Raw genomic sequence first — 24,547 nt, forward strand, 5'->3', positions numbered from 1 at the left:
CTCCTTTCCCAAGTAGTTTTAGCAGAAGACCCAGAGTGACGTCTCCTTGGACTAGTGAGTCAGATGCTCCTCTTTGAATCAACCATCGTGACCAGGTTCGCAGCACTCTGATGCACCATGTCTGAGTGATGTGTCCCATCCTAGGTCCAGAATGTGGGGCCATCCCTATATGAACACGTCGAACTGAGGGGTAGGAATGGAGGTGCTTTCCAGAGGAAATAGTATGTTGTTACCCAGAGGAGGGAGAATGGATCCTGGAAAGGCGAATTTAAGAGCTGTCCCTTCCACCAGAATTCTGCATCCCGCCTTCTGTTCCAGATTCCCTTGGGATAATCTCAACTACTTCTGTGGTTTCAACTACTGTCTGATTTAGGACGCTCTTGTCTGGAATAAACCTTACTTTGACTTTTTTTCATCCAGTGAAATAGAAAATTCAACAAAAGACATGGTGCATTTGAGGGGCCCCTGGGTGACTCAGTTGTTAAGCATCTGACTTCAGATCAGGTCTTGATCTCACGCTTCATGAGTTTGAGCCCTGCTTTGGGTGAGCCCTGCTTCTCTCTCTCTCTCTCTCCTTCTCTCTCCCCCCATCCATCTGCCTCTTGTGGGATTCTCTCTCTCTCTCTCTCTGCCCCTCACGCACTTGTGCCCTCTCTCTCAAAACAAAACAAAAACAGTGCATTTGAAAGGAATTTTTTTAGAGGGATTTTTTAGAAGGAGGAAGGGCACAGTCTTTTTTCCCCCCTATTTAAAAACATGTTAAACGACATTCTGAAATGACTCGCAGTGCTTCTGGTCCTCTACTAAAAATGGAACTGTTCGCTGTCAGATAATCCAGTTTATTTTGCCCAGTTGGTGGACACAGACATTTTTGTCCACAAAGGGAATGTTATTTTTTAATTTTTTTAAGTTTGTTTATTTTTTTGAGGGGGGGAGGGGCAGAGAGAGAGGGAGAGAGAATCCCAAGTGGGCTCCAGACTTGAACTCACGAACCATGAGATCACGACCTGAGCTGAAATCAAAAGTCGGTCACTTAACCGACTGAGCCCCCCAGGGGCCCCCACAAAGCGAATATTTTTTAAAATATATTTATTCTTCTTCTTCGGGAACAGGCCTCTTGATCCTTGGGATCTTCAATTGAGATATTTAATTATTCATTTATCTCATCTAAGGAAGGTTCAATGGTCATGTCTAATCTCAGTTGTCTTAATTCCCAGCAAGCATGATTTTGAGCAATTGTCAGGGTTGTATTTTCTCTTCCCTTAGTGTAGCTTATCTTCTGGGAAGGAGGCACACAGATCTGAGTAGGTGACTACCTTAATACCAGTTTCTTTAAATGTGTTCCAGGGATAGAGGAAAAAATGCATTATGACCTGGTATTATCTGTCAGTATCCAAAGCAGGATCTCCACCCAGATCCAGGTTCTTTATTTCGTTTTAATGTTTTAATTTATTTTTGAGAGAGAGAGTGTGTGAGCAGGGGAGGGGCAGGAGAGAGGGAGACAGAGGATCCGAAGCAGGTTCCACGCTGATAGCAGCAAACTTGATGCAGGAATTGAACTCACAAACCGTGAGATCATGACCTGAGCCGAAGTCGGATGCTCAACTGACTGAGCCACCCAGGCGCCCCTCCAGTTTCCTATCTTTAAAGGGCATTTTTATCTCAAGGTCCTGAAAACATCACAACTCAACACACCTCGAATGAACTCATCTTTAACATTTGCTTTTTGTTCAATATTCCCTATTTCAAGTAATTACTAGCTATCTTTCAACAAATTAGAAATTTCTGAATTGTCTGTCATCTCTCTCTGCTTTCATATCCAATGGGTCATCAAGTATTGCTAGTTCCTCCTGAATCTGTCTTGAACCTCTATCTTTCCATCCTCCTCTGCACGAGCCTGAATGTTTTTAAGATTTTTTTAAACATTTATTTATTTTTTAGAGACAGAGACAGAGCATGAGCAGGGGAGGGGGAGAGAGAGAGGGAGACACAGAATCCAAAGCAGGCTCCAGGCTCCGAGGCATCAGCACAGAGCCTGACGCGGGGCTCGAACTCACAAACCGCGAGATCATGACCTGAGCCAAAGTCGGACACTTAACCCACTGAGCCACCCAGGAGCCCCTGCACAAGCCTTAATTAAGAACGCCCTTTCCAGGAATTGCGGGCGACTTACTCGGACATATAGCAAAAGCCTGAAATGGTCTTCTGCGTTCCATCTACCACCGGAAAGGAGAACCAGACAAGGAGCTGACTTCATTCAGCTCTGGCTTTAAACCTGCCCCCTCCCTTACCACGTCATCTCACTCACCAGGGGGAAATCACTTCTCTTCCTCGGACCTCAGTTTCCTCATTTGTGAAAGGAAGGGGTTAGACTACACAACCTCCAAGCCCTTCCAGCTCAACGGTTCTGGAATTCTAGTTCCGACAACCCTGTCCCTACCCCATTTATCTCATGGGGTTAGTGTGCAAATTAAAATGACTGTATTTTCAGTGCCTGTTGGAGGGAACGCTGATGAATTCACACGAATTAATCCTATGCCTAGGGATTTAAAACCTAAGAAGTCAGGGGCTGCCAGGAGAGTCACACGTATTCAGCCCAGGGAACAGAGCTACTGGACCCCTGTCCCGTCACTGGGGTGGGCGGGGGGACAGCTTCCATGCAGGCCTGGAGAGGTGGCTGCAATCACACAGGCAAGACCTTCAGAGAAGGTCACGGGCCTGAGTCATTATTAGCAGGATCACCTGAGCAGTCTATGAAAGACCCCCCCCCCACAAAGCCCCCTTTCACTCCTTTGTTGTTTTCTCTCAATTACTTAGGCAGCAAGGGTGGGGAAATTGTTTTAATAGCTGGCACCAGATTTCTATCAGGGAGACACCTGTTTAGGGAAACCCCTGAACCGGCCTATCGGCCTATGGGGGATAGTGGGAGAGCGTGTTCATCTAGGAGACTGGGAGAGAAGAGGAAAATGGGAGCTGGCAGGGGATAGAAAAAGAAACCCAAATGGCCAAGGAATATGGAAACAGCTGCCAGGTCTCCCAGCTAGTGGCTGCCTGGTGAGGAGCACCAAAACCCTGTTCGCCTCCAGGTGGGGTAGACTTTGCAGTGAAGTATATTCTCCCTGTGGAACCAGGCGGAAGGAGCTTTCCCCCAAAATACATCCTTGCTTAACTGGATCTCCCGCCATTTGAAGGATGTTATTTAAACCCAGACGACCAGGTAACCCCAGCGATCACTTACCTTATGTTAGAAACATAACACAACTGTACTTATTACCTTCTGAGTTTTTTAAATTAAAAATGTAGACGGGAGCCTGGGTGGCTCAGTTGGACAAGCATTCGACTTCGGCTCAGGTCTTGATCTCGCAGTCCGTGAGTTCAAGCCCCGTGAGCTCAAGCTGACGGCTCAGAGCCTGGAGCCTGCTTCGGATTCTGTGTCTCCCTCTCTCTGCCCCTCCCCTGTTCATGCTCTCTCTCTCTCTCTCTCTCTCTCTCTCTCTCTCTCAAAAACAAACATTACACATTTCTTAAACTTTAAATTAAAAATGTATTAATCTTGTATTAAGCCCGTGTTTGCTACTACCTATCACACCAGAATCCACTGAGGTTTATTATGTCAGTGCTCTTGCTGTGATTATCTAGCAGCTCTCGGGAAAGGAAACAATATAAATAGATTTATCCTGATGTCAAGTAGGGAGGATAGTTGAAATTACTGGTCATTACTGGTCATGGTCCTGAGTTTCCGTAAAATACCAGTAAATCTCACATGAGTCTGGGGACTTCATGACCGTGTGAAGGGCAGGGGCCCCCAAGCTTTTCCTATCACAGCCTTCATAGAAAACAATGATATTTATGCAGCACTGGGGGGCTAACCCGAGGGGAGCCAGGGACAACCCACTATACGGGGCTTGGTAAAAACATTACATTTTGTTCATATCACATCACACAGTTACGTCAAGAAAAATGAGATAGGAAGTATCAGAGAAAATATTTAAGACTGCCTTTCTGTAAGACTCTTCTGTTAAAGGACTTCACTGAGAAATCAGAGCTCCCTGCCCATGTACATGGCTTTCCTCTCAAGGTTTTAAGCCTTAGAGGGTCCCACCCTCCTTTTCTAACCCTTGATCGCCTCCATCCAGGAGGAAACATGTTCATCCAAATGGGTGATAAAAAATTGAAAACCGTTTTTGCAAACCTTTCAAACATTTATAACAGTTGGAATTAAGTTGAAAGGGTCTACCAACTCTGAAGTTTTTGTGATCAGGGCACATGGACCTCAGAGCCACCGGGACTTGGACCCGCCGATGGCCCCTCAAGTGGCAGCTGTCCCTGGCGGATCTCACGTATGCGAGCAGTCCCTCGGAGGACACTGGGTCCGCTGAAAGTGCCCTTGGCCAGAAGCCTGCTAAGTGGGGGGACAGAGATCGGGGCCCCGCTGAGCCCTGCCTCGCCTCACTCCGGGCTGCCCCTAGGCTGCGGAGCCCTTTCTTGCCCTTTTCCAACACAGACTCCCCCCACCCCTGCTCTCCACCCTTCGTCCATGGAGTGGGCAGCAGCGGCAGAGACGGGGTTCCAGGCGCTGGATCCCCCTGCTTGCATTTTCCAGCCCTGCAGGGAGTCCCAGGCTTTTCATCCGTTCGTGAATACCTCGGGATGATGTTAGGCTCTCTACCCCCTGCCCGAGCCACTCTGTGGATCCCCCAACCAGGGTATGGCCAGCCACTCTGGGCCCTACAGGAGATCAGCGCCACCAAGCATACCTCTGAGAATATCCAGTTAAAGCCACAAGCAGGGAGTGGAAAAGTCACTCTGAAGGTTCAGAGAAATAGCCTCATAAAATAACAGAAACGAGTGTAGCTGGTAGATCAATTGGGCGTGTGTGTAAGTTGTGAGACTTTAACTCATAACTCGTATCGATTTATTTATAGCTACTATAACAAAAAGTATTTAAAAAAAAATTTTTTTTAATGTTTATTTATTTTTGAGACAGAGGGAGACAGAGCATGAATGGGGGAGGGTCAGAGAGAGGGAGACACAGAATCTGAAACAGGCTCCGGGTTCCGAGCCGTCAGCCCAGAGCCCGACGCGGGGCTCGAACTCACGGACCGCGAGATCATGACCTGAGCCGAAGTCGGACGCTTAACCGACTGAGCCACCCAGGCGCCCCACAAAAAGTATTTTAAAAAAAAAATTTTTTTTTTTTAAATTTTTTTTTCAACGTTTATTTATTTTTGGGACAGAGAGAGACAGAGCATGAACGGGGCGGGGGGGGGGTGCAGAGAGAGAGGGAGACACAGAATCAGAAACAGGCTCCAGGCTCGGAGCCATCAGCCCAGAGCCTGACGCGGGGCTCGAACTCCTGGACCGCGAGATCGTGACCTGGCTGAAGTCGGACGCTTAACCGACTGCGCCACCCAGGCGCCCCATTAAAAAAATTTTTAACGTTTATTTATTTTTGAGAGACGGAGACAGAACACGAGTGGGGTGGGAGTGGGGGGCAGAGAGAGGAGACACAGAATCCGAAGCAGGCTCCAGACTCTGAGCTGTCAGCACAGAGCCCAACGGGGCTGGAACCCACAAACCATGAGATCATGACCTGAGCCAAAGTCGGTCACTTCACCGAGTGAGCCACCCAGGTGCACCCAAAAAATAACTCTTGAAAAAATGTTTATTTTTGAGAGAGAGAGACGGAGACAGAGAGAAAGACAGAGAGAGCAAGAGGGGCGAGGGGCAGAGAGAGGGAGACCCAGAATCCGAAGCAGGCTCCAGGCTCCAAGCTGTCAGTAGAGAGTCCGATATGGGGCTCGAAACCACGAACCATGAGATCATGACCTGGGCTGAAGTTGGACGCTTAACCGACTGAACCACCCAGGCACCCCCAAAAATAACTTTTTAAAAGTGTTATTTGGGCCTGATATAAATTAGGCCTCCCCCCACCCCGCCTTGCATCCCTGCAATACTGCAGTCTAATTCTGATGCTAGTCACTTGGAGTCAGCAGAGATTCCACAGGTGAAGGGCATGGTCCCCAACTGTCCTCATTTCAGATGCCTGCTGCAAGTGTGGTCACCTGCACTTCTGACCAATTGGCTACCAGTTTGGGGGGTTCCCAAGACCCCCTCAGGTTGGATAATTCATTAGAATGACTCCCGGAACCCAGGAAATGCTGTACTTACAATTACAGTTATTAAAAAAGGATACAAATCAGGACTCAGCCAAGTGAAGAGTCACATAGGGCAAGGTCTGGAGGGTCCTAGACACAGAGCTCTGTGTCCTGTCTCATGGAATTGGGGTTGTCATCTCTTCCAGAACAATGATGTGTTTACCACCAGGAAGCTACCCTGAGAAGCCTCTGTGTCCAGAGATTTTATTGGGGTTTCATTACATAGGCACGACTGATTAAATCATTGGTTTCAAAGTTGAACTCAGTAAATCTCCAGTCTCCTTCCCCTCCCTGGAAGTGGGGGGGGCGGGGGGTCAGGCTGATGTCACAAGGTTCAGGGCCCAGGCTTCTAATCACATGGTTGGTCTCTCTGGCATAACAGGTCCCATCCTGAGTCACTTCCTTAGCGTAAGCTTAGGTGTGGATAAGGGGCCCATCACGAATAACAAAGACACTCCTATCATCCAGGAAATTCCAAAGATTTCGAGGTTATCTTTCAGGAAGCAAGAACATACATCAGACAAACCCTATTATAACCCCTAACAACGCTGGTTTATGGATACAAGACTCTCAGGATAAGCCTCCCGGACAAATCAGGTATTATATGGATTTTCCACTAAAGGAGGACAAACGAATTGTTGGAGATATAATTCTGAGCTAAATGTCAATATGAGAGAAAGTTATTAGGAGAACAAAGAACAAAGGTGGCAGGAAGAAGGAGAGAGTAAGACCAAAATGTACAGTCATAAGAGAAAGGATTAAAAAGACGCAAGTCCTTGGGGGTGGGGAAACTCTAGACCATCAGAAAAAATGGAGCCCAAGTAGGGTTTCGCCTCTTTATTATTTTTTTAAGTAGACTTGGTGCCCAGTGCAGAGCCCAATGTGGGGCCTGAACTCACGACCCTGAAATCAAGACCTGAGCTGAGATCAAAAGTCAGTTGCTTGACCGACTGAGCCACCCAGGCACCCAGGGTTTCACCTTTTATTCCTATTTAAGGCTGAGAGATGTCACTGTCAGAAGACCAATATTCTCTTGAACACAGTGTTGGATTTGGACTTTGATGGGGCTCTCCACTTAGAAGAAATCTCCCTCACACCCACCAGGCAGGCACAAATTGATGGGTATGGTCATGCATCAGACCTGGTGCATATGTGCCAGACTGAGAAAACAAGATGTGACAAGAATCTTCTGCAATGCAGTCCCATGGGCAAAAGAAAGATTTAGAAGCTTGTTAAGAAAAACACATTGCCATCTGGAAGTAAGTACAAGACATAGATCTAGGAGACATTGGTGTCTTCTGGGAAACACTGAGGGGCTAGCAGAGAAAGGTCTTTTTAGATTATCCCCGTCTTCTCGCCTGCCCCCTTGGAGGGTCGGGTAAATGAAGGAAGGGCCAAAGATGTCAAATGTACGGGCCTTCGTTTTCCTCAAAGTGGGAGCCTTGAAAAATAACCCTGTGTGCATGTGAGGGGTTTTTTCATGTGCATTTCATGAAAAGTGTATAATTCTGTACAAAAAGGAATATGCAATTTTCCTAAACACTGAGACCTTGCTTGGGTCTGTTTGATACATTCTTCACCAAATATTAGTATCTGTAGACTCAACATTTGGATAACTGCCTTTTTTCACATAAACCTTCACTGATAAGTGAAGAATATTATTCTTAAAACTTTTAATATATACATCAATATTTGATCCATTCTAGGATGCATATTTTCACACAATTTTCCATCTCTAAAGCTGGGTACATCTTCGAATCAGTGGTATCTTACAATTAGAATTGCCAGCATTGTTTTTTCCTTTATGATACATGAGAGAATGTACATCTGTAGAACCTTAGATTCGATGAAATATGGACGATTGCTTAAAATGTTACGAGACAAAACGTTGAAAGTTTAAAGAACCCCCATTGTCCTGAGTAGCTTGAATCCTTTAAGAACATGACAGGAATTACGTGTCCAAATTCTAGAATTGTTAAAGAACTTTAAAAAGTGCCTTCAGGCATGGGAATCTACGGCTCTCAGATATCATATGCTTCTCCTTGAATCTTTTAATGTGACAAGTTATAGTAATAGACTTTTTTAAAATGTTGAACCATATTTCCATTCCTGGAGTAAACCCAACTTGATATGATGAGTGTTGGTTTTACACACTACCAGATTCAGTTTTCTTTTTCTAAGTTTCATTAAAGAGAAAGAAAGCGCACACACACAAAAGTGGGGGAGGGGGGCAGAGAGAGACAGAGAGACAGAGAGACAGAGAGAGACAGAGAGAGAATCTTAAGCAGACTCCACACTCAGCGTGGAGCCCCACAGGGGGCTCTATCCCACCACCCTGGGATCATGCCCGAGCTGAAATCAAGAGTCGGATATTCAACCAATTGGGCCACCCAGGCACCCCTGGATGCAGTTTTCTGATCTAATATGGAAACGTTGAATTCCATGATAGAGATACATTTTTAATTCTCCTCTACGAATGGTTCTTCCTTCTCTTAAAGAGATTGTGTTAGGGACACCTGGGTGGCTCAGTCAGTTGAACGTCCCACTCTTGTTTCAGCTCAGGTCACGACCCCAGGGTTGTGGGATTGAGCCCCACGTCAGACTCCATGCTGAGCACTGAGCGTGGAGCTTGCTAAAGATTCTCTCTCTCTGCCCCCTCCCCCGCTCACGCACACCCTGTCTACATAAATAAATAAATAAATAAATAAATAAATAAATAAATAACTTTTTTAAAAAAGAGAGAGAGGGGCGCCTGGGTGGCTCAGTCAGTTAAGCGTCTGACTTGGGCTCAGGTCATGATCTCGAGGTTCGTGAGTTCAAGCCCCGTGTCGGGCCCTATGCTGACGGCTCAGAGCCTGAAGCCTGCTTTGGATTCTGTGTCTCCCTCTCTCTCTGCCCCTTCCCTGCTCATGCTCTGTCTCTCTCACTCTCAAAAGTGGATAAATGTTTAAAAAATATAAAATAAAATAAAATAAAATAGAGAGAGAGATTGTGTCAGATTGGAGTTACCTGATCATTAGATGTTTGGTAGGACATTGGTTCTGCTATCTGGTTTTACTGTTTTGTCTGGAGGGGGCGGGAGAGTTTTCACTGCCGATTCCCTTGTCTTTATAACAGTTTTAGGACTTTTCATGTTATCTATTTCTTCCCAAGCCACTTTCGGCAATTTATATATTTTTTGGAATTTGTATGTATTGTCTAAATGCTGAAGTTATTGCCATAGCTTTATAGCACTTTTTCTCTTTTTATCGATGCCACAACTGAAATTATGCCCATCTTCCCATTCTGAATCTTTCTCTTTTTTCCTGATAAATACTATAAATGTTTTACAAAAAAAAAAAATCAATTTTTGTATTTGTTGATCCACTTTAGAGTACCTTTGTTTCCAGTCTCGTTACTTTCTGCTAAGTTATATTACTTCTTACTTAGACTTTCTATGGGTTTATTCTGTTATTCTTTTTCCAACTTCCTACATTAGATTAAAATGGATCCTTAACTCATTAATTCTCAGCCTTTTATCTTTTCAAATGTAAGCATGTTGGGCTTTTAAATTCCTTCTAAGTAATCTTTGGCTATATTTCATGTTTTAATATATAATGTCTTCATGATTGCGCACTTCTAATTGTTTTCTAGTATCCATTCTCATTTATTCTTTGATCCACAAGGTATTGAAAGGCACATTTAAAATTTGTCCCAAACGTATGGAGTGGTTTTAGTTATCTTATCTCTACTAATTTCTAGCATACTTGTAGTAAAAGAACATATTCTGCATGTAACTGATTTTTTTTTTTTTTTTTTGGAGAAGCTTTAAGACTTACTTCATTGCTTAGGATGTAGCCAATTTTAATAAATGTTTTATTTGTACTTGAAAAGAATGTGGATTTTCCAATTGTTTGTTCCAAGATTACATGTGTCCAAAAGTCTTTCTCAAATCTTTATCCTTACTGATTTTGTGCCTGCTTGATCTTCCAATTACCAAAAAGTTCTACAAAACAGCTCATCCACTCTGATTGTGGATTCAACTGCCTATTGTATGGTCCCCAGTCCATTCTTAGGCCCTGGAACCAAAAGTTGAAAGTTCTAGGCCTCCAGGAATCAGTAGTAACATCCAGGGATTTCTGGCCTCCCTCTTTTGATAGCTCAATATGCATATAGAGAAATAAAAATAAACATTGGCATTTTAAAAGTGTTCTGCACAAGAAAATTTTAAAACTCTAAATTTCTGTATTGCCAGAAACATGTAAGATCTCTAAGCCTCACTTTTTCATTGAAAAATGGAAATAATATCTGAGGTTGAGATTCCCCAGGAAATGACACCAAGACAGAGATTTGTACTCAGGGAGTTTGTCTGGAAGCTTTAAGTGGCCTTAGCAGAGAGTGTTATGTCTCACTCGTGTATACCACCAAGCTGAGCACGGACCTAACACAGCAAGTAGTCGATGGTTGTTAACTAAACCAAATGACATGAATCTATTTTCTGATACATATAATGGATATAACTTTTTCATCAGAGGAAAGCTGCAGTTAGACTGTGGCATCAGACGTGGGACCACTGGAGGACCTGGCCAAGAGTTGTCCTTGAGCTTCCCAAGAGAACCAGAATCCCCTAGTAAGTTCCTATGCCACCTGGGCAACAAAGCCAACGTGGAGGCAGCTTCCGACACCGAGAACAACCATCAAGGACTCTCAATTATTTCTAAAAGGCCACTTTTATACAGAGTATAGGGAATCTAGAAATCTGAGGAGCTAAGAAGGAAATTAAGCTCTCAAATCTTAGACCTAGAAGCCAGAAAAGCATAAAATCTTAAATGATCTAAAATGAGAACCCCCTCCCACCTGGGGGATAACTAGGAAAACGGAATGTGTCTGTAGCTTTGGGTCCTGGTCTTTGCCCAGACTTCTATCCTTTCTCGGGAATATCCCTTTCCCCATGTGACCGCTGGCTCAGGAGCACCTGCCATGTCCTGGAGGGTGCAGGAGTCTGTGAGCATAAAGCATGGCGGGATAGAAAAATTCAAGGGCCGTTTTCCATTGCTTTGTTCTCTTTATGACATTGACCTCTTCCTTCTGAAACACAGGTTTTCGCTCCCCTTTGGTTCAGTTGCTTCTTCGGGATTCTAAACCTTCAGGTGAAAGTCCTCCACGCGTTGAAAACAGCATGAAAGGCTGAAATCGTGTATGCTCTTAGAACTCTCCTGTGAAGGCCCACATTGGAGACTGACATCTATCAGTGTGTCTAGCGTGGCCAACTACTCCCTCTGCGTCAGAACAGATGGGTTTCTCTGAGTCTGGCTGCTCTGTCACATGAAAATGGTGCTATCATTAAATCCCAGAATCCCACATCCCACTCAGGGCAGAGCAATACTCACTCTATGAGAAGTATTCAGCAAGTGAGGCTGATTCAGTACATGGGCCTTGCGCGTCCGTGGCTTGAAATGGTAGAGGCAATTGCTCTCTGACTTAAATTATTTTCTCTCGAGCCCATAGAGTTACTTTTTTTTTTTTTTTTTCCGTGTTAAACACATCAATGATTTCTCTCCGCTAAGCGGGTGTGTACTCAACCACCCAGCCACCTGCCTTCAATCATGGCTGCTGTCTCTCTCTCTCTTCTAGCCCCTTGTTTGGTATCTGGGGAGGGGTGGGGGGAAGTGCCGTGATTTCAGTGCCATCGTGTCTGTTCACTGCTGTTTTAGATGCCAACACTCCAACCAGCTCAGCTACTGCCCTTGATTTCTTCCACAAAGACTAGGCTTTTCCCCTTAGTCTCTCCTAATTATAGGTAGGCTTTTCATTTCAGAATAACCTGTCTCAGAAGATCACGCTTCAGACCACCTCTACTCCCTTCTGTTTGCTTGTTTGTATATAAGCATCCTGCACCACTCCATACCTCATTCCCAATCCAAGAAATCCGTATTTATCTCTATGCACATAAAAGCAAGTTCTCTGTTCAACTCCAGCTCATGAAAGTTTAATTTTTATAAATGCTTTTTTTAATGTTTATTTATTTTTGAAAGAGAGAGAGAGAGAGAAAGCACAAGCAGGGGAGGGGCAGAGAGACAGAACGAGACACAGAATCCGAAGCGGGCTCCAGGCTCCGAGCTGTCAGCGCAGAGCCCGACGTGGAGCTCGAACTCATGAACCGTGAGATCATGACCTGAGCCGAAGTCAGACGCTTAACCGACTGAGCCACCCAGGCGCCCCTGAAATAATCCTTTTTTATTTCTCTTATTAATAATAACTCTTTGCCCCACGATCCTTCCTATAAAAACCCTCTATTTTGTACAACTGCTCAGAGCGTCTCTCTACTTGCTGGGAGGGAGTGCTGCCTAATTCACAAATTGCTTAATGAAGCCAATTCGATCTTCAAATTCACTCAGTTGAATTTTGTTTTTTAACACCCCCCACCCCCCTCCAAAAAACAGAACAAAATAAAAACCAGAAAACAACTCTTTAAAAGACTCCAGTCGGGGCGCCTGGGTGCCTCAGTCGGTTAAGCGTCTGACTTCAGCTCAGGTCATGATCTCGCGGTTTGTGAGTTCAAGCCCCGCGTCAGGCTCTGTGCTGACAGCTCGGAGCCTGGAGCCCGCTTCCGATTCTGTGTCTCCCTCTCTCTCTGCCCCTCCCCTGCTCATGCTCTGTCTCTGTCTCAAAAATAAATAAAAACATTAAAAAAAAAACGTTAAAAAAAAAAAAAAGCCTCCAGTTGGTTGGTCCTAACAGTCACAGCAGATTAGCCGGCCTCATGTGTGCTTATGAGAAATGGAGATTTTCTGAGCAAAAGGCTCAGAGATCAGATCCACGTCAGAATAACAAGGCTTTCGAAAGGCAAACAACAGTTTTTCACTTGTTTACAAAGTGTGAAAAGAAATACGGGCCCACTGTCAGTTTTTTCCACCAATTTCACGCACATGCACACACACACACACACATCACGCTGCCATTACCATCATTCGCATCAGTTCTAAAAACTGAAAAGGGTGGAAATAAGATTCATCCCGAAAAAAATAACCTACAGAATTCACTTTAAATGTAAAGGAGCAACAAAATTTATTGGCTGAATTGAACACAACAGTTAAAATGGCAGTGTTGTATTTTCATTTTAAGATGTTTGAATGAAACAAGAAAAGTGCTATTAGCTCAAGCTTCTTACATTCATTAAAAGAGTGGCTATCAAAAACAGCAACATGCACAATGATACATATGCACAAAATGGAATTATATCAACAAATATACAAAATACCCAAAATAAAATATTTACAGGCTTAAAAATATAAACATTGGTTCATTTATCCCATTAAGTCATTGGAGGAAGGAGAAAAGATCCTATTGCTATCTGGAATCCTCTTGTAAAACAAGTTTTAAAAACATAGAGTAGTTCTAGAAGACAATTTTTGATGTTTTGGGGGGGACTTAAGATTCTATTATAAAAATAATATCTATAAACCTACTAACCATTTTCCTCCTGTGCACAAAAATAATACAGCCAAAAGCTTGTCCTCAAAGACATGCCTGACTTTCAGGAAAACTAATTATAGAGATGGAATTTCTCATTTGGGTCTTCTTTGTCATTATTTTCAAAGAACCTGCAATTCCCTATGGTACACTGAGATATTTCATATAAATAACTTGGTCAAAACCTGAAGTTAGCACTGAGCCCGGCAGAGAGCTGGAGTCAAGTAAAAATGACAAAAATTTACTTTGCCTATAGCGTCAAAACCATTTTCCCTGACGTTCTTGATAGAACGGCCACTCTCGGATCCTTCGCATTCAGTTCACTTCATCCTAGAAGCAGTAACAATGTCATCTATTACTTTGTTAGCATTTCTCTTCCTTTCTTTAGAAATAACTGTGCAGTGGGGGATAAATGGTTGCAGTGTAGATATCTGAGAAGGCTTACTAATTCCTTTAGGCTGCCTAGGGCCATCGCATGGCATGTCACAAGGATTTGCTGTGTGTCTGCTCTATGCCCCTATGCGGTTTGACCAGGTATTTTTAGTATCTCTGCTTTAGCTTATTAGATGATCCTGGTAGGTATCTGAGAAAGTTTAATATGTCTCTGATAGCCAGTCACCTAGGCTGTATTTTATTAAAAATATTATCTTCCCACACAAAGCAGAAAGTTACTCTACCAATTATTGAGTAGTTACCAAAAAGGACCCCAGTTGACGATTCAATAGAATGACCACCTGTCACCGAACTCTTCATTACATCTTATTAATACGAGGTCTAAAATCCATTTTAAAAGCATCTCGCCAAGCGTAGGCAGGTCATCGATTAGTAAAATAACCTTGTTAATTGTGACCATGTTACAATTTCAAATGGATTGTCCCTAAATACAGGAGTATTAACAGAAGCGGAGTGGAAGAAAACTCAGCTTGCAACCCGCTGGGTTCACTACTGAAATGGTTTTTGGTTTTGTTACTGACAAAACAGACAGCAGATTACAAAATCTGTAGGCAGACCTGCTTGTGTGTAACTCGAGAATAACTGGGGAATATAGTCCACAATTTTGACTGGCCCAGGTGAGGAAAAAACCTGCTAGACTCTGAGATCTTTTAGACTTGCATGTATAAAAGCCATCAAAGAATTAAAAACCAAAAACCCAAAAAACCAAAACAAGTTCACTTTTAACTCAAATAGAATAGTCATCGGTTGAATGGTATCCACAATTATAAAAATCTGGTTTGGCTCTCACAGTTCAGAACTTTGATCAGTTTCTTACTTAAAACGACTTATACAAAAATGGAATCATATGGCTAAAAAAGAAGATGTGTAATTAAAGCAGGAGCTATAGAGTTAGGTTTCTCATTCAAATCCTGTGCATTACGTATGAAATGGGCGACTCTGGACAAGGTGTCTCACCTTTGCGCGCATTATTTCCTTCCTCTGCAGGATGGAGCTAATACCCACCCTGCACGGTTCTTGTGGACCGTGGCGATAACAATGCACAGAGGATCGTCCCGGCACAGAGTCGACACATGGTATATGTTAGTTGTTTTACTTCCATATACAACCCTCGAATTCACGGTGGCTGACTTTCTAGGTCTTCAGTAAATATCAGTTGAATGAATTAGTGAATCAGAAAATAGGCGCCAGAATTCAATGGCCACAGACAGAAGGTAGGATGCGCTACTTTTGAAAGAGCCAGGGGCTTGTCTCTGAAGTCCAGAATTGTATCGAGGCGAGGGATCGCTCAGCTAGTTCCTACTTAAACAAACCACACGGAACACCCAGAGCAAGCCTGGGCTGGGTTGATGATAGAAAACCACGTGCAACGTGCCTGGAATGACTGAAATCCTACAGGGAAGAAGTATTGCCAGGACAACAGAAGAGATTTCTGTCTATAGTTTTGATGTTAAACCCGAGAAAGAGAGGATACCGTCAAAAAAAAGAAAGCAGAGCGTTTGCCCGTTAACTGCACAACAGTGCCCCGTCTCTCTGCCAGTGATGGGAGCACCATCGTCTCAGACGCAAAACCAATTTTCAGCTTTATGGCTTGGGTTGGCTTTTTTTTTTTTTCTATTGGAAGTGAGCCGGTCATGCCACGAAGTAGTTTTTAGCTCTTGTGTCACCCTAAGTTAGTGAAGACTTTATATTCCTGTCCCAGACACTAGGGGAAAAGAAAGGGGAAGAAGGGAAGGGGGAGGGGTAAAGATGGAATGGGATGGAAACAAACAAAAAGCAGGAATGAAAGATGGCACACGAGGGGAGGAATATTGCCTAGCCCTCGATAAAAGAAAGACGTCTTTAGGGACTGTTAAGAAAGTCCCACCACGGGACGGCTACGTGTGAACTCCAAACTGAAGGGGGTTCTATGAAGTATCCGATACAGTATATGCCCCACGAATACAGGTTGCTTTGAATTTAAGTACTTATCGCTCATAAAATGCGCCCAGTTTCAGTTCCGGAGGCTTCGTGGCCATTTTAATCTGTCCTCTTTCAGTTTGAGAAGGGACTCCTTTCCGTAATCATGAAACTATCATTGTGAATCGCTCCTTGAAAGCATTCTCTGCAGTGAAAGAAAAACATTCCTTAGAAGTGGACTGTTCTTGCAAGAAGCTGACTCCTTTATATCATCAGCACAGTGCAAAGGCTGTGAGAAGCAATTTATGCCAGCCGTCAGGAGATGCTCAGAGCCAGACGCTGACCGCCCTTGAGGGGGAACCACACTTACCACCTGACCATGTTACAGACACGTCTTTCTGTGAAGCAAACGCTTGCCTCTTGCTTTCCCACACAGGTCTATATGTCACCAGTCGGCCATGCTAGCGTGTGGTCCCAAGCTGTCATGCATATTTGTGCGTGGGGAATCAAAAATTCCTAAGGCCGAGTTTCCACGAATAGGAACTATGTTGTTCATCCCTTGGGCTGCCTGGAGAGGACGGAGGGAAACGGGTAGGGCCGGGGTATTTGGGTTCCTCCTGTTACTTCATTCGGGTACTTTAAACCAGCCATTGCCACTGGTGAGAGGAGGCAACTGTGATGCTTTCTCCTTACGTTTAAGAGTATAAAATTCTTTAATTAGTTTCTTAAGAATGATTAGTTGCTGAAGAATGAGCACAAAGTCTATGCAAATATATTGGAACACGCCTCAGTAGAAACGGAGCACAGGGGACCAAGGCCAGATTGTCATCATTCAGGGGAGAAATCTGGAACGACTACCCTCAGGAAATGTGTTCCACTACGCAAGTGTCAAAACACTCCACCCTCGCGAGAAGTGTCCCCTTACTGCCATCTGAGGGCACCAAGTAAACATGGCGGGTACGGAGAGGGCGGGGAGAAAGCTGTTTTAATTAATCTCTGCACACAAAGTGAATGGTAAAAAGTCTCTGAAGACTAATCTGACAAAGATGTAAGGAATGAAAACTCAGATCCGTATAAGAAACCTTGATATCTAACATAGCCTTTTTACCTTGGTAACCGTGTAAGCAAAGGGTACTTTGAATATTATTCATTTAAGTGCAAATACTTCAAAACTTACTTCTGAGATGAATGAAGAAACCCTTAAAACTCCGTAAAACGTCACATTCATCAACGTGAAACGTTTTGTATTTACATAGGCAGATAATTTGTGGAAAACGTATCTAAAGGAAGCCCTTAATGTCCTATATGTCATTGTTGTTATTAGGTGAAATAATAAAAATCTATTTCCTCTTGCAATTATCGAAAATGCTATAGTAAAATTTCTCCCGGTCAGTGCTAATGGAAGAATAAAAGCATCCAACTGCCATTAGAACTGATGCCAGAGTAGTTCAAGTCACATTGTGTGATGTAGACATTAAAGTCAGGCTGTCTTTGTGCAGAGCCATTAAACTCACTGATAAATGCAGGGCCAACAATTGATTTGACTTTCTCCTCTCTAATTTGTTCAGCTCTCTGACTAAACAGACTTAATCAACCAAGCATCTCAGAATCATACACAACATAGCAAAGGTATCATCAGCCCACATTTAATCCTTCCCATTAAAAAAAAAAAAAAAACAGCAAATATGGCCAATTTAGGAAACGCATAATAATAACTGGAATATAAATCTATTAAAATGCTAAAAAAAAAAAAAAAGCCAACTCTTCAATCTCCAGGAACATGAATGAAAGTAGCCCTTGGCACAAAAAAAGCAACTATGATTCCTTGCCTATAGGTGGACAAGGTTAGGATCCAGGCTTCCTGCATTGGTGCTGATTTCCCATCAAGCTACTGAGGCCATTTAATTAATTGCCTGCATCCTTCATTTTGACTGGCGTGGGTGGAATTCTTAAAGATATAGAGGTTTTGTTTTGTTTTTTTAATGGAAAACATACGGGAAAAAAAGAAAAAAAAGAGAAAATATTTTACATCTTGCATAACTGGTTAATTGCCAGGCAAGAGAAAATGAAGGTAAACTTTGCTGACACTTTCCTTTACTTATAAAAGAAGACACAGCATCGTGGTGGAATTGGAGAAAGGAGTCCCAGAACTGTGAAAGCAAAAATAGTTTGTCCCAGTGCTTATAAAAGAGATTTATCAATAGATTGCCTTTACTGTTACAATATTCTCATCAGTACTTCAGGTACACTTAACTTTCCTGTACAGTTGAACAAATGAACAAACAGAACTTTTGTCATGGATTCACACAGAGGAGACTACAACCCTCACAAGCAAATGCACGAGAAGAAAATCAAGATCCTTTGTTTTACGGCTAGGAAAGAAATTTACGTTCTTTACATTCGCTGGGGGGGGAATGAATGCAGCTGGAGTCTAACTAGCACTACCGGGGTGAAATCAAATTTAAATCCCTTTCTCAAGGCAGAATGTGTAAAATATTTCCAAGTGTGCAGTAGATGCCTTTGTGTGTGTGTTTGTGCACAGTTGAGTGCATCAGCACGTGTGCGTGCGAGTGGCTTTATGAATTCCTGGTGGTGGGTTCAGAGTGCTTAAGGCTATGTCTGATTATAGGACCTCATCTATGGAAGGAAATTAAATATTAAAACAGTACTTTGAAATGACATTAAGGATCTGACACAATGCAATAAAAGCCAGTAATCTGACTAATAAAGAAATTCAACAAATCTCTACCACCTCGTCCAATTGAATCACTGCAAATTTAAAATGGGAACAATCTGCTTTCTGCTACTGGCTCCAACTTGTTTTCCTTTGATGTCTGTTTATTTCGTTCCTTTCGTACTGTTGAAATAGGTTTCCATATACTTAGCTTGCCTCTTTCTTTCCTTTATGAAACAGAACACAAGCTTTAAAAACATGTATCATCAGTTCATTACTTAGGCAATCTCTCTGGAAGATGGGAGCTATATAGCTCATATAGTGTATGAATGTTATGCCGTTCACATGCATGTAGTTTTGCTGGAGACTATCTAGTCGTCCTGACACCATGAATCAACTCCTAGTAGGAGCTCTGGTCTTTTCATTACACACACTGAAGAGCATTTCACAGAGGATATTACATAATCATTAGAGGCTAATAGCGTTCTAGGAGCTGCTTCAGTTAATCACTCAAAGTATCCAGGCATATGGTAACCTGTTCTGAAATAAATGTTTCATCTAAAATAATAGGAAACATACATATAAGGAAGCCACTTTTCAAAAAAAAAAAAAAAATCTTGGCATAGAATGTTTATGATACATATGCTTGCCAGCGTCATATTCTGAACATACCTGTCCCAATCACAAGTCCATAAAGCAAAAGTCAACTAACATGAAAAATTGTGTTTTTCTCTTGTTTTTTCTTTATATGTTCCTCATTTGGGACTCCCTATATTGTAGAATGGTGGAATCCAAAATTTTTATAACCAAGGTAAAAATCTCTGATAAATAGTCTCTTACCCAAGACAAGACAGAACCATTCCTCTGGGAGGTCAACACAACAGACTTTTCTTTTTTTCTTTCTTTCTTTTTTTTTTTTTTTTTACCCCTGCATTGAGAGCCAGAGAACCCATATAAAACAAAAACAGAATTGCTTTAGGTTACAGTACAGAAAAGAACATCAATAGTCCAGGGACAGTTACCATAACTAGTTATAAAACCAGATTTTAAATTCGAGGTTACTGATAGATTATAAAATGTTAACAGCTGGATAAACTGAAAAGGTTACAGATTATAAATGCTAAAATACTGTGTCTCTTGGCATTTTAGTGAAATCTTTCCCTGATCCTAATTTCTTCACTGGGTGGGAAAGAAAAAGAGAGAAAGAAAGAAAGAAAGAAAGAAAGAAAGAAAGAAAGAAAGAAAGAAAGAAAGAAAGAAAAAAAGAAATCCTGCTCCGTTGAGCTCTTTACTTCTCCCCAAACAAATGATCTCAACCAAGCAAACCAAAGTGCTCCTTTATGGTCCTGGTGGTACATAGTGACCTATTTGCATACTGAAAGTAGGCAACTGAAAGCAGGCAAATTTTCTGCCATTCACTGATCCCCTCTGCTCATCAGGTGAAGACCAGACCCTTTCAGCTTTGGGGGTGTTTCCCACACAGTGGTACGGCGAAGGGTCTTTTTTTCTTTTCTCTTTCTTTCTTTCTTTCTTTCTTTCTTTCTTTCTTTCTTTCTTTCTTTCTTTCAATCTCTCCCTCTCTCTCTTTTTTCCTGGAAAGAAAAAGGAAAAGAAGGAAGGAAGGAAGGAAGGAAGGAAGGTGTCTTGGGAGAGGAGGGGCTCCCCTGGGGTTGGCAGTGGTTCCTCCAGGCCCTCTTTGCACCCTGCCTGGCACGGCCAAGTATCACGGCGTGACGCTTACTTAGGTGTGTTTGGTTAAGTCCTGTTTTCTGCAAAGGCAAGTAAAGGTGACTTCCAAGTGTTGAGCGCATCAAAGCAAAAAAAAGGAAAACCAAAGATTTTTTGTTTTTAAAGGTAAAAAAATTAAAAGCGCTTGAAAATAATTCTCAGGAAACTTATCTTGAGAGGAGAATCCCATGTGTAGCACCCCCTCCACGCTGTATCCTGCTGCCCCTGCTGGCCGCACAGGGACCTCCTGGGTCTAGGCTCTGGAGCAGGGACGGTCCTAAGAGCCTCCGTTTAGGGGGAAGCAAAGCTTATTTCAGTGGTTCCCAGGGAAAGTTGTATTCCTTGACGTGTGGTCCATGCACGTCGGCCTCGGAGACCTCACAACTTTTTGGCAGTGTCGTGGCACGCCGCTGCCCGGATGGTGGTCCCAGCCAAGCCCCTGTTGCTGACCCTGCGGACCAGCACTTTGGAAACCGGGATTTTTGTTCTGGGCATCTCACTCCTGACCGGTTGCTGGTGCGCTACGGGATGGCTGGACGGGAGGTTCGCGAGGTGCTTGATGCTGATGGGGATTTTAGAGTCCTTCAGCAGGCTGCCTGGTGTGCGCAGCGGGCAGGTGATGGTGACCGGGGACACGGGCTTTAACCGGGACAAGCAGGCCGTCTCCTCGCTGGCGGGGACGACGGCCGGGCCCGCATCCGGATCGGAGTAGAGGTCGTAGAGCGCGTCCCCGCTGTAGCTATCCCGGGGGATGGCCGCCTTCCTGCCGCTGCCGCCGCCGGCGCTGTCCTCCTCCGGGCCCGGAGTGGTGGAATCCCAGTAGCCCTCGTCGCTGTTGGGGACGCCCTCCTGCTGCTCCTTCTCCGGGGGTTTGGGCTCCTCCTTGGGATGGAGCTCCATGGGAACCCGGTTGAGCCTCCGGTGCTTGCCCAACGGCACGTCCTTGGCCCCTTCTGCGCACCTGGCGTCTTTGGGGGTCTCCGGCCCCACCTGGGCGTCCAGGGCCGCCGCCGCCGCCGCCGTGGCCGCCGCCGCCGTGGCCGCTGCCTCCTGGGGCCCTCGTCCCTGGTCCTCGGTCTGCGACAGCATGTCCCAGAACTCCTGGAGATAGGTGTCGTCCAGCTCGTCCGGGCTCGCCATCTCCTCCCCTCCGCCCTGGTAGGCCACCACGCCGGGGTTCTTTTTAGACAGGACTGGCTTGCCAGGCCCGGGGGCATGCTTGTCGCAGCTGGGACCCGCCTCGTCCTCCGGGTCTGCAATAATATCTCCGCAGCCTGTAAGAGAGTCAAAGCTTTTCAGTGAAGTCACGTCAGAAAACATCAAACAAATACGATCGGCCGACGGGTCTGAGGGCGGATCGACAGAGGAAGGGTCGGGGGCGGCCGCCGCCCGGCCGCCGCACTCCGCGTCGAGCAGGGGGACGGGCGGTGCCGGAGCGTCACCTGTCCTGCAGGCATCCTCGGCCGTGTGCGCCTCCTCCCCCGCGCCCGGCTCCGGGGGTGCCCGGGGCTCCTCGGCGCGCCGGTGCCCCGCGGCGTCCTCTCCCCGGGCGCCCTCGGCCCGAGGCGCGGCGGGGCCGGGGGCCCGTCGGCGGTCCGGCGCGGGGGCGCGAGCGGCGGGGGCCGGCCCCGGCTGCCCCCCTCCGGGCTCACCTGCTGCTGGCTCTGGCGGCGCGTCCCCGCGCGGCTGCTCCGGCTGGCGCGCGGGCGCGGGCGCGGGCGCGGGCGTCTCCTCCTTGACGCACTCCAGGCTGGCGGTGAGCGAGCCCGGCAGGACCAGGCCGCCCGGCGCCCCCGCGCGCTCGCCCTTGGCCTCCGCCTTGGCCCGCTTGTCCTTCCTGGGCCAGCGCATGCTGCTGAAGAGCCCCTTGAGCCCCCTCTTTTGTTTGCCGCCGGCCCTGCTCGCGTCCGCGGGCTCGCCCCGGCCGCTGTCCGGCCGCCCGTTCTTCCTCAGCAGGGAGAAGAAGCTGTGCGACTTGGCCACGGCGCTGGGGGCCGCGGAGCCCCCGCCGGGGCCCGCCGCCCTGGGGGCGCCCCCCGCCGCCGCCGCCGCCGCCGCCGCCGCCGCCGCGCCCGGCCGACCCCCGCCGCCCCCGCCGCCGCCGCCGCGCGGCTCCTCCTTCTTGCCGCTCTCCAGCACCAGCACCTCGGCCAGGCCGTCGTGGGTCCGGCTCCTCGCCATCCCCGTCGGACCCGAGCCTTTCGCGTCCCCTTTGTTTTTGACCCCGAAAATGCTGGGCATCGCGCCGCCCGATTTCCTCTTCCTGAACAACTTGAACGCGGCCTTGTTGATCCTGCCCGACGGCTGCTCGGCGGCCGGCGTCTCGGCGGCACAGTCGCAGTGCGAGTCCATGTCTGCCGCGAGGGTCCCGGCCGCGGCCGCCGCCTTCCTCCTGCAGCCCCCCGCGGACGCGCGGTCGCCGCCGCCGCCGCCGCCGCCGCCGCCGCCGCGCCCGCTCGTCGCCATGGAAACCGAGCGGGCTAAGCCGCTTTCGTCAGCCGTGCGCTCGCGCCAGGCCCCTGTCATCGGGTTCTGCATCAACCTGAGCCGCTCGAGCCGCCGCCGCCGCCGCCGCCGCCGCCGCCGCCGCCGCGAGAGACGCACACATCAAAGACCCTCTCCCCTCCCGCCAGGGGCTTACATAACTCCCCAGCCCGCTTCGGATCCGGCGCGGCGCGTGTGTGCGGCGGGGGCAGGCGACGGGGCCCCGAGCCGGCTGCGCACCCGGCAGGCGTCATGGTGGCGCTCGGATCCCGGCCAATGTTGCCCGCCGCCCTCGCGGTCGTCCTCTAGAGATGCTCCTTCCGCAAGCCCGGTCGTGGATCACGGAACGCCCCCGACACGGACAAAGAAACGCGAAAATTCGACCCAGCAAAATGGTTCCTCCTCTCCGCGCCTGTCCCGGGCCTCATGAGTCTGTGTGTGTGTGTGTGTGTGTGTGTGTGTGTGTGTGTGTGTGTGTGTGTCTTGCCCCCAGCCTGTCGTGTCTGGCCCTACCGGTTGGGCCCCAGGCAGCAGCAGGCAGGCAGCGCGTCTGTTCGCCTCTGCGGCTCGCCCGCCGCTCAGCACAAATCTGCAGGTGGAGGTGGAATCCTCGCTATTGCGGTTCTGATTCTGGCCGCAAAAACGCCAGCCCTCCGTCGAATACCAAGTAGCAACGCTCCGCAAGGAAAGTGCAACAGTTCTGCAGGGGGGACGTGGACTGGTCCTTAGGGACAGCCGTAGATTTGTATCTCAGACTCCCGCTCCTGGGGCTCGGGCCACGGGAGCCACTGCCTGGCCCGCACTGGGCCATGGCGGATGAGCGCAGAGTGGGACACCCTATTTGAGAATCTCAGGTCCACAGGTGGTCCTCGGAGGCCAGGGCCTGCCGCCTTCTTTTTCATTCCGCAGGACACGAGCTTTACTCCTGTCCCCCCACCCCGTCCCCTTCAACACCCCCAGGCCTTCCTGCAGCCCTCTCCCCCTTCCGGCCGGGGAAGAGCCTGGCAGCATCCCTGAGGGCCCAAGAGTCTCTGTGGCTGCTCCAACCCACATGATCTGGGGAGAGGAAAACCTTGCCCCAGAGAACCGCCCAATCTGGGGACCTTCTCTTCAGTCTGACTTGGAAGGTGACTGCTAATGTTGTAACCTTCCCACCTAATTCCGTGATCCTGGCTGGGGGGTTATTAGCAATAAAAGAAGAAATGTGGAGAAGCATGTGCACACACACACATAACATATACATTTAATATTATTTAAGAACGTGATAAATACGTAATAATACTTATATACCATTTATTCATAAATATTATTTAGGAATATGTAATGTTTACATCAAAGTGAATAGCCATGTTTCCCCTAATCATCTCGAGATTCATTTTTGTTGTTTGTTGTTGTTGTTGCTGTTAGAGACAGACAGGTGGGGTGGGGGGAGGAGAGCCCTCACACTCGCTGAGCAGGGGAGGCACACAGGGAGAAGGAGAGAGAGAGAGAATCCACCCAGCGTGGAGGCCAGCTTGGGGCTCTGTCCCACAACCCTGGGATCACGACCTGAGCCGAAATCAAGAGCCCGACTGAGCCACCCAGGTGCCCCTCGAGCATCCTTTTTTATGAGCTTTGCATTTTACCCCGAAACTCCATTCTCTATGGGTCGGAGTCGCAGTTTTACTACTGACGTGTTGGTCATTGCGGCTCCTATAGC

The 24,547-nt window shown here is 46.6% G+C and overlaps 1 protein-coding gene across 2 annotated transcripts; it reads right to left on the minus strand.

The window, feature by feature from the left end:
• Positions 1–13,188: 13,188 nt before the first annotated feature.
• AMER2 (APC membrane recruitment protein 2) lies at positions 13,189–23,761 on the minus strand. Of its 2 annotated transcripts, XM_045457619.1 has the most exons (2): positions 22,017–23,761; positions 13,189–21,638 (listed from the first exon to the last, which is right to left on the minus strand). In XM_045457619.1, the coding sequence occupies exons 1-2, from the start codon at positions 22,900–22,902 to the stop codon at positions 20,743–20,745; spliced, it is 1,782 nt and encodes a 593-aa protein (XP_045313575.1). In that variant the 5' UTR covers positions 22,903–23,761; the 3' UTR covers positions 13,189–20,742. The 2 variants fall into 2 exon arrangements, with proteins under 2 accessions (XP_045313575.1, XP_045313506.1); XM_045457550.1 differs by having other exon boundaries at positions 13,189–23,761.
• Between the last annotated feature and the right edge of the window lie 786 nt (positions 23,762–24,547).

The sequence above is a fragment of the Leopardus geoffroyi genome, chromosome A1, assembly GCF_018350155.1.
Source record: "Leopardus geoffroyi isolate Oge1 chromosome A1, O.geoffroyi_Oge1_pat1.0, whole genome shotgun sequence".
NCBI classification, from domain to species: domain Eukaryota; kingdom Metazoa; phylum Chordata; class Mammalia; order Carnivora; family Felidae; genus Leopardus; species Leopardus geoffroyi.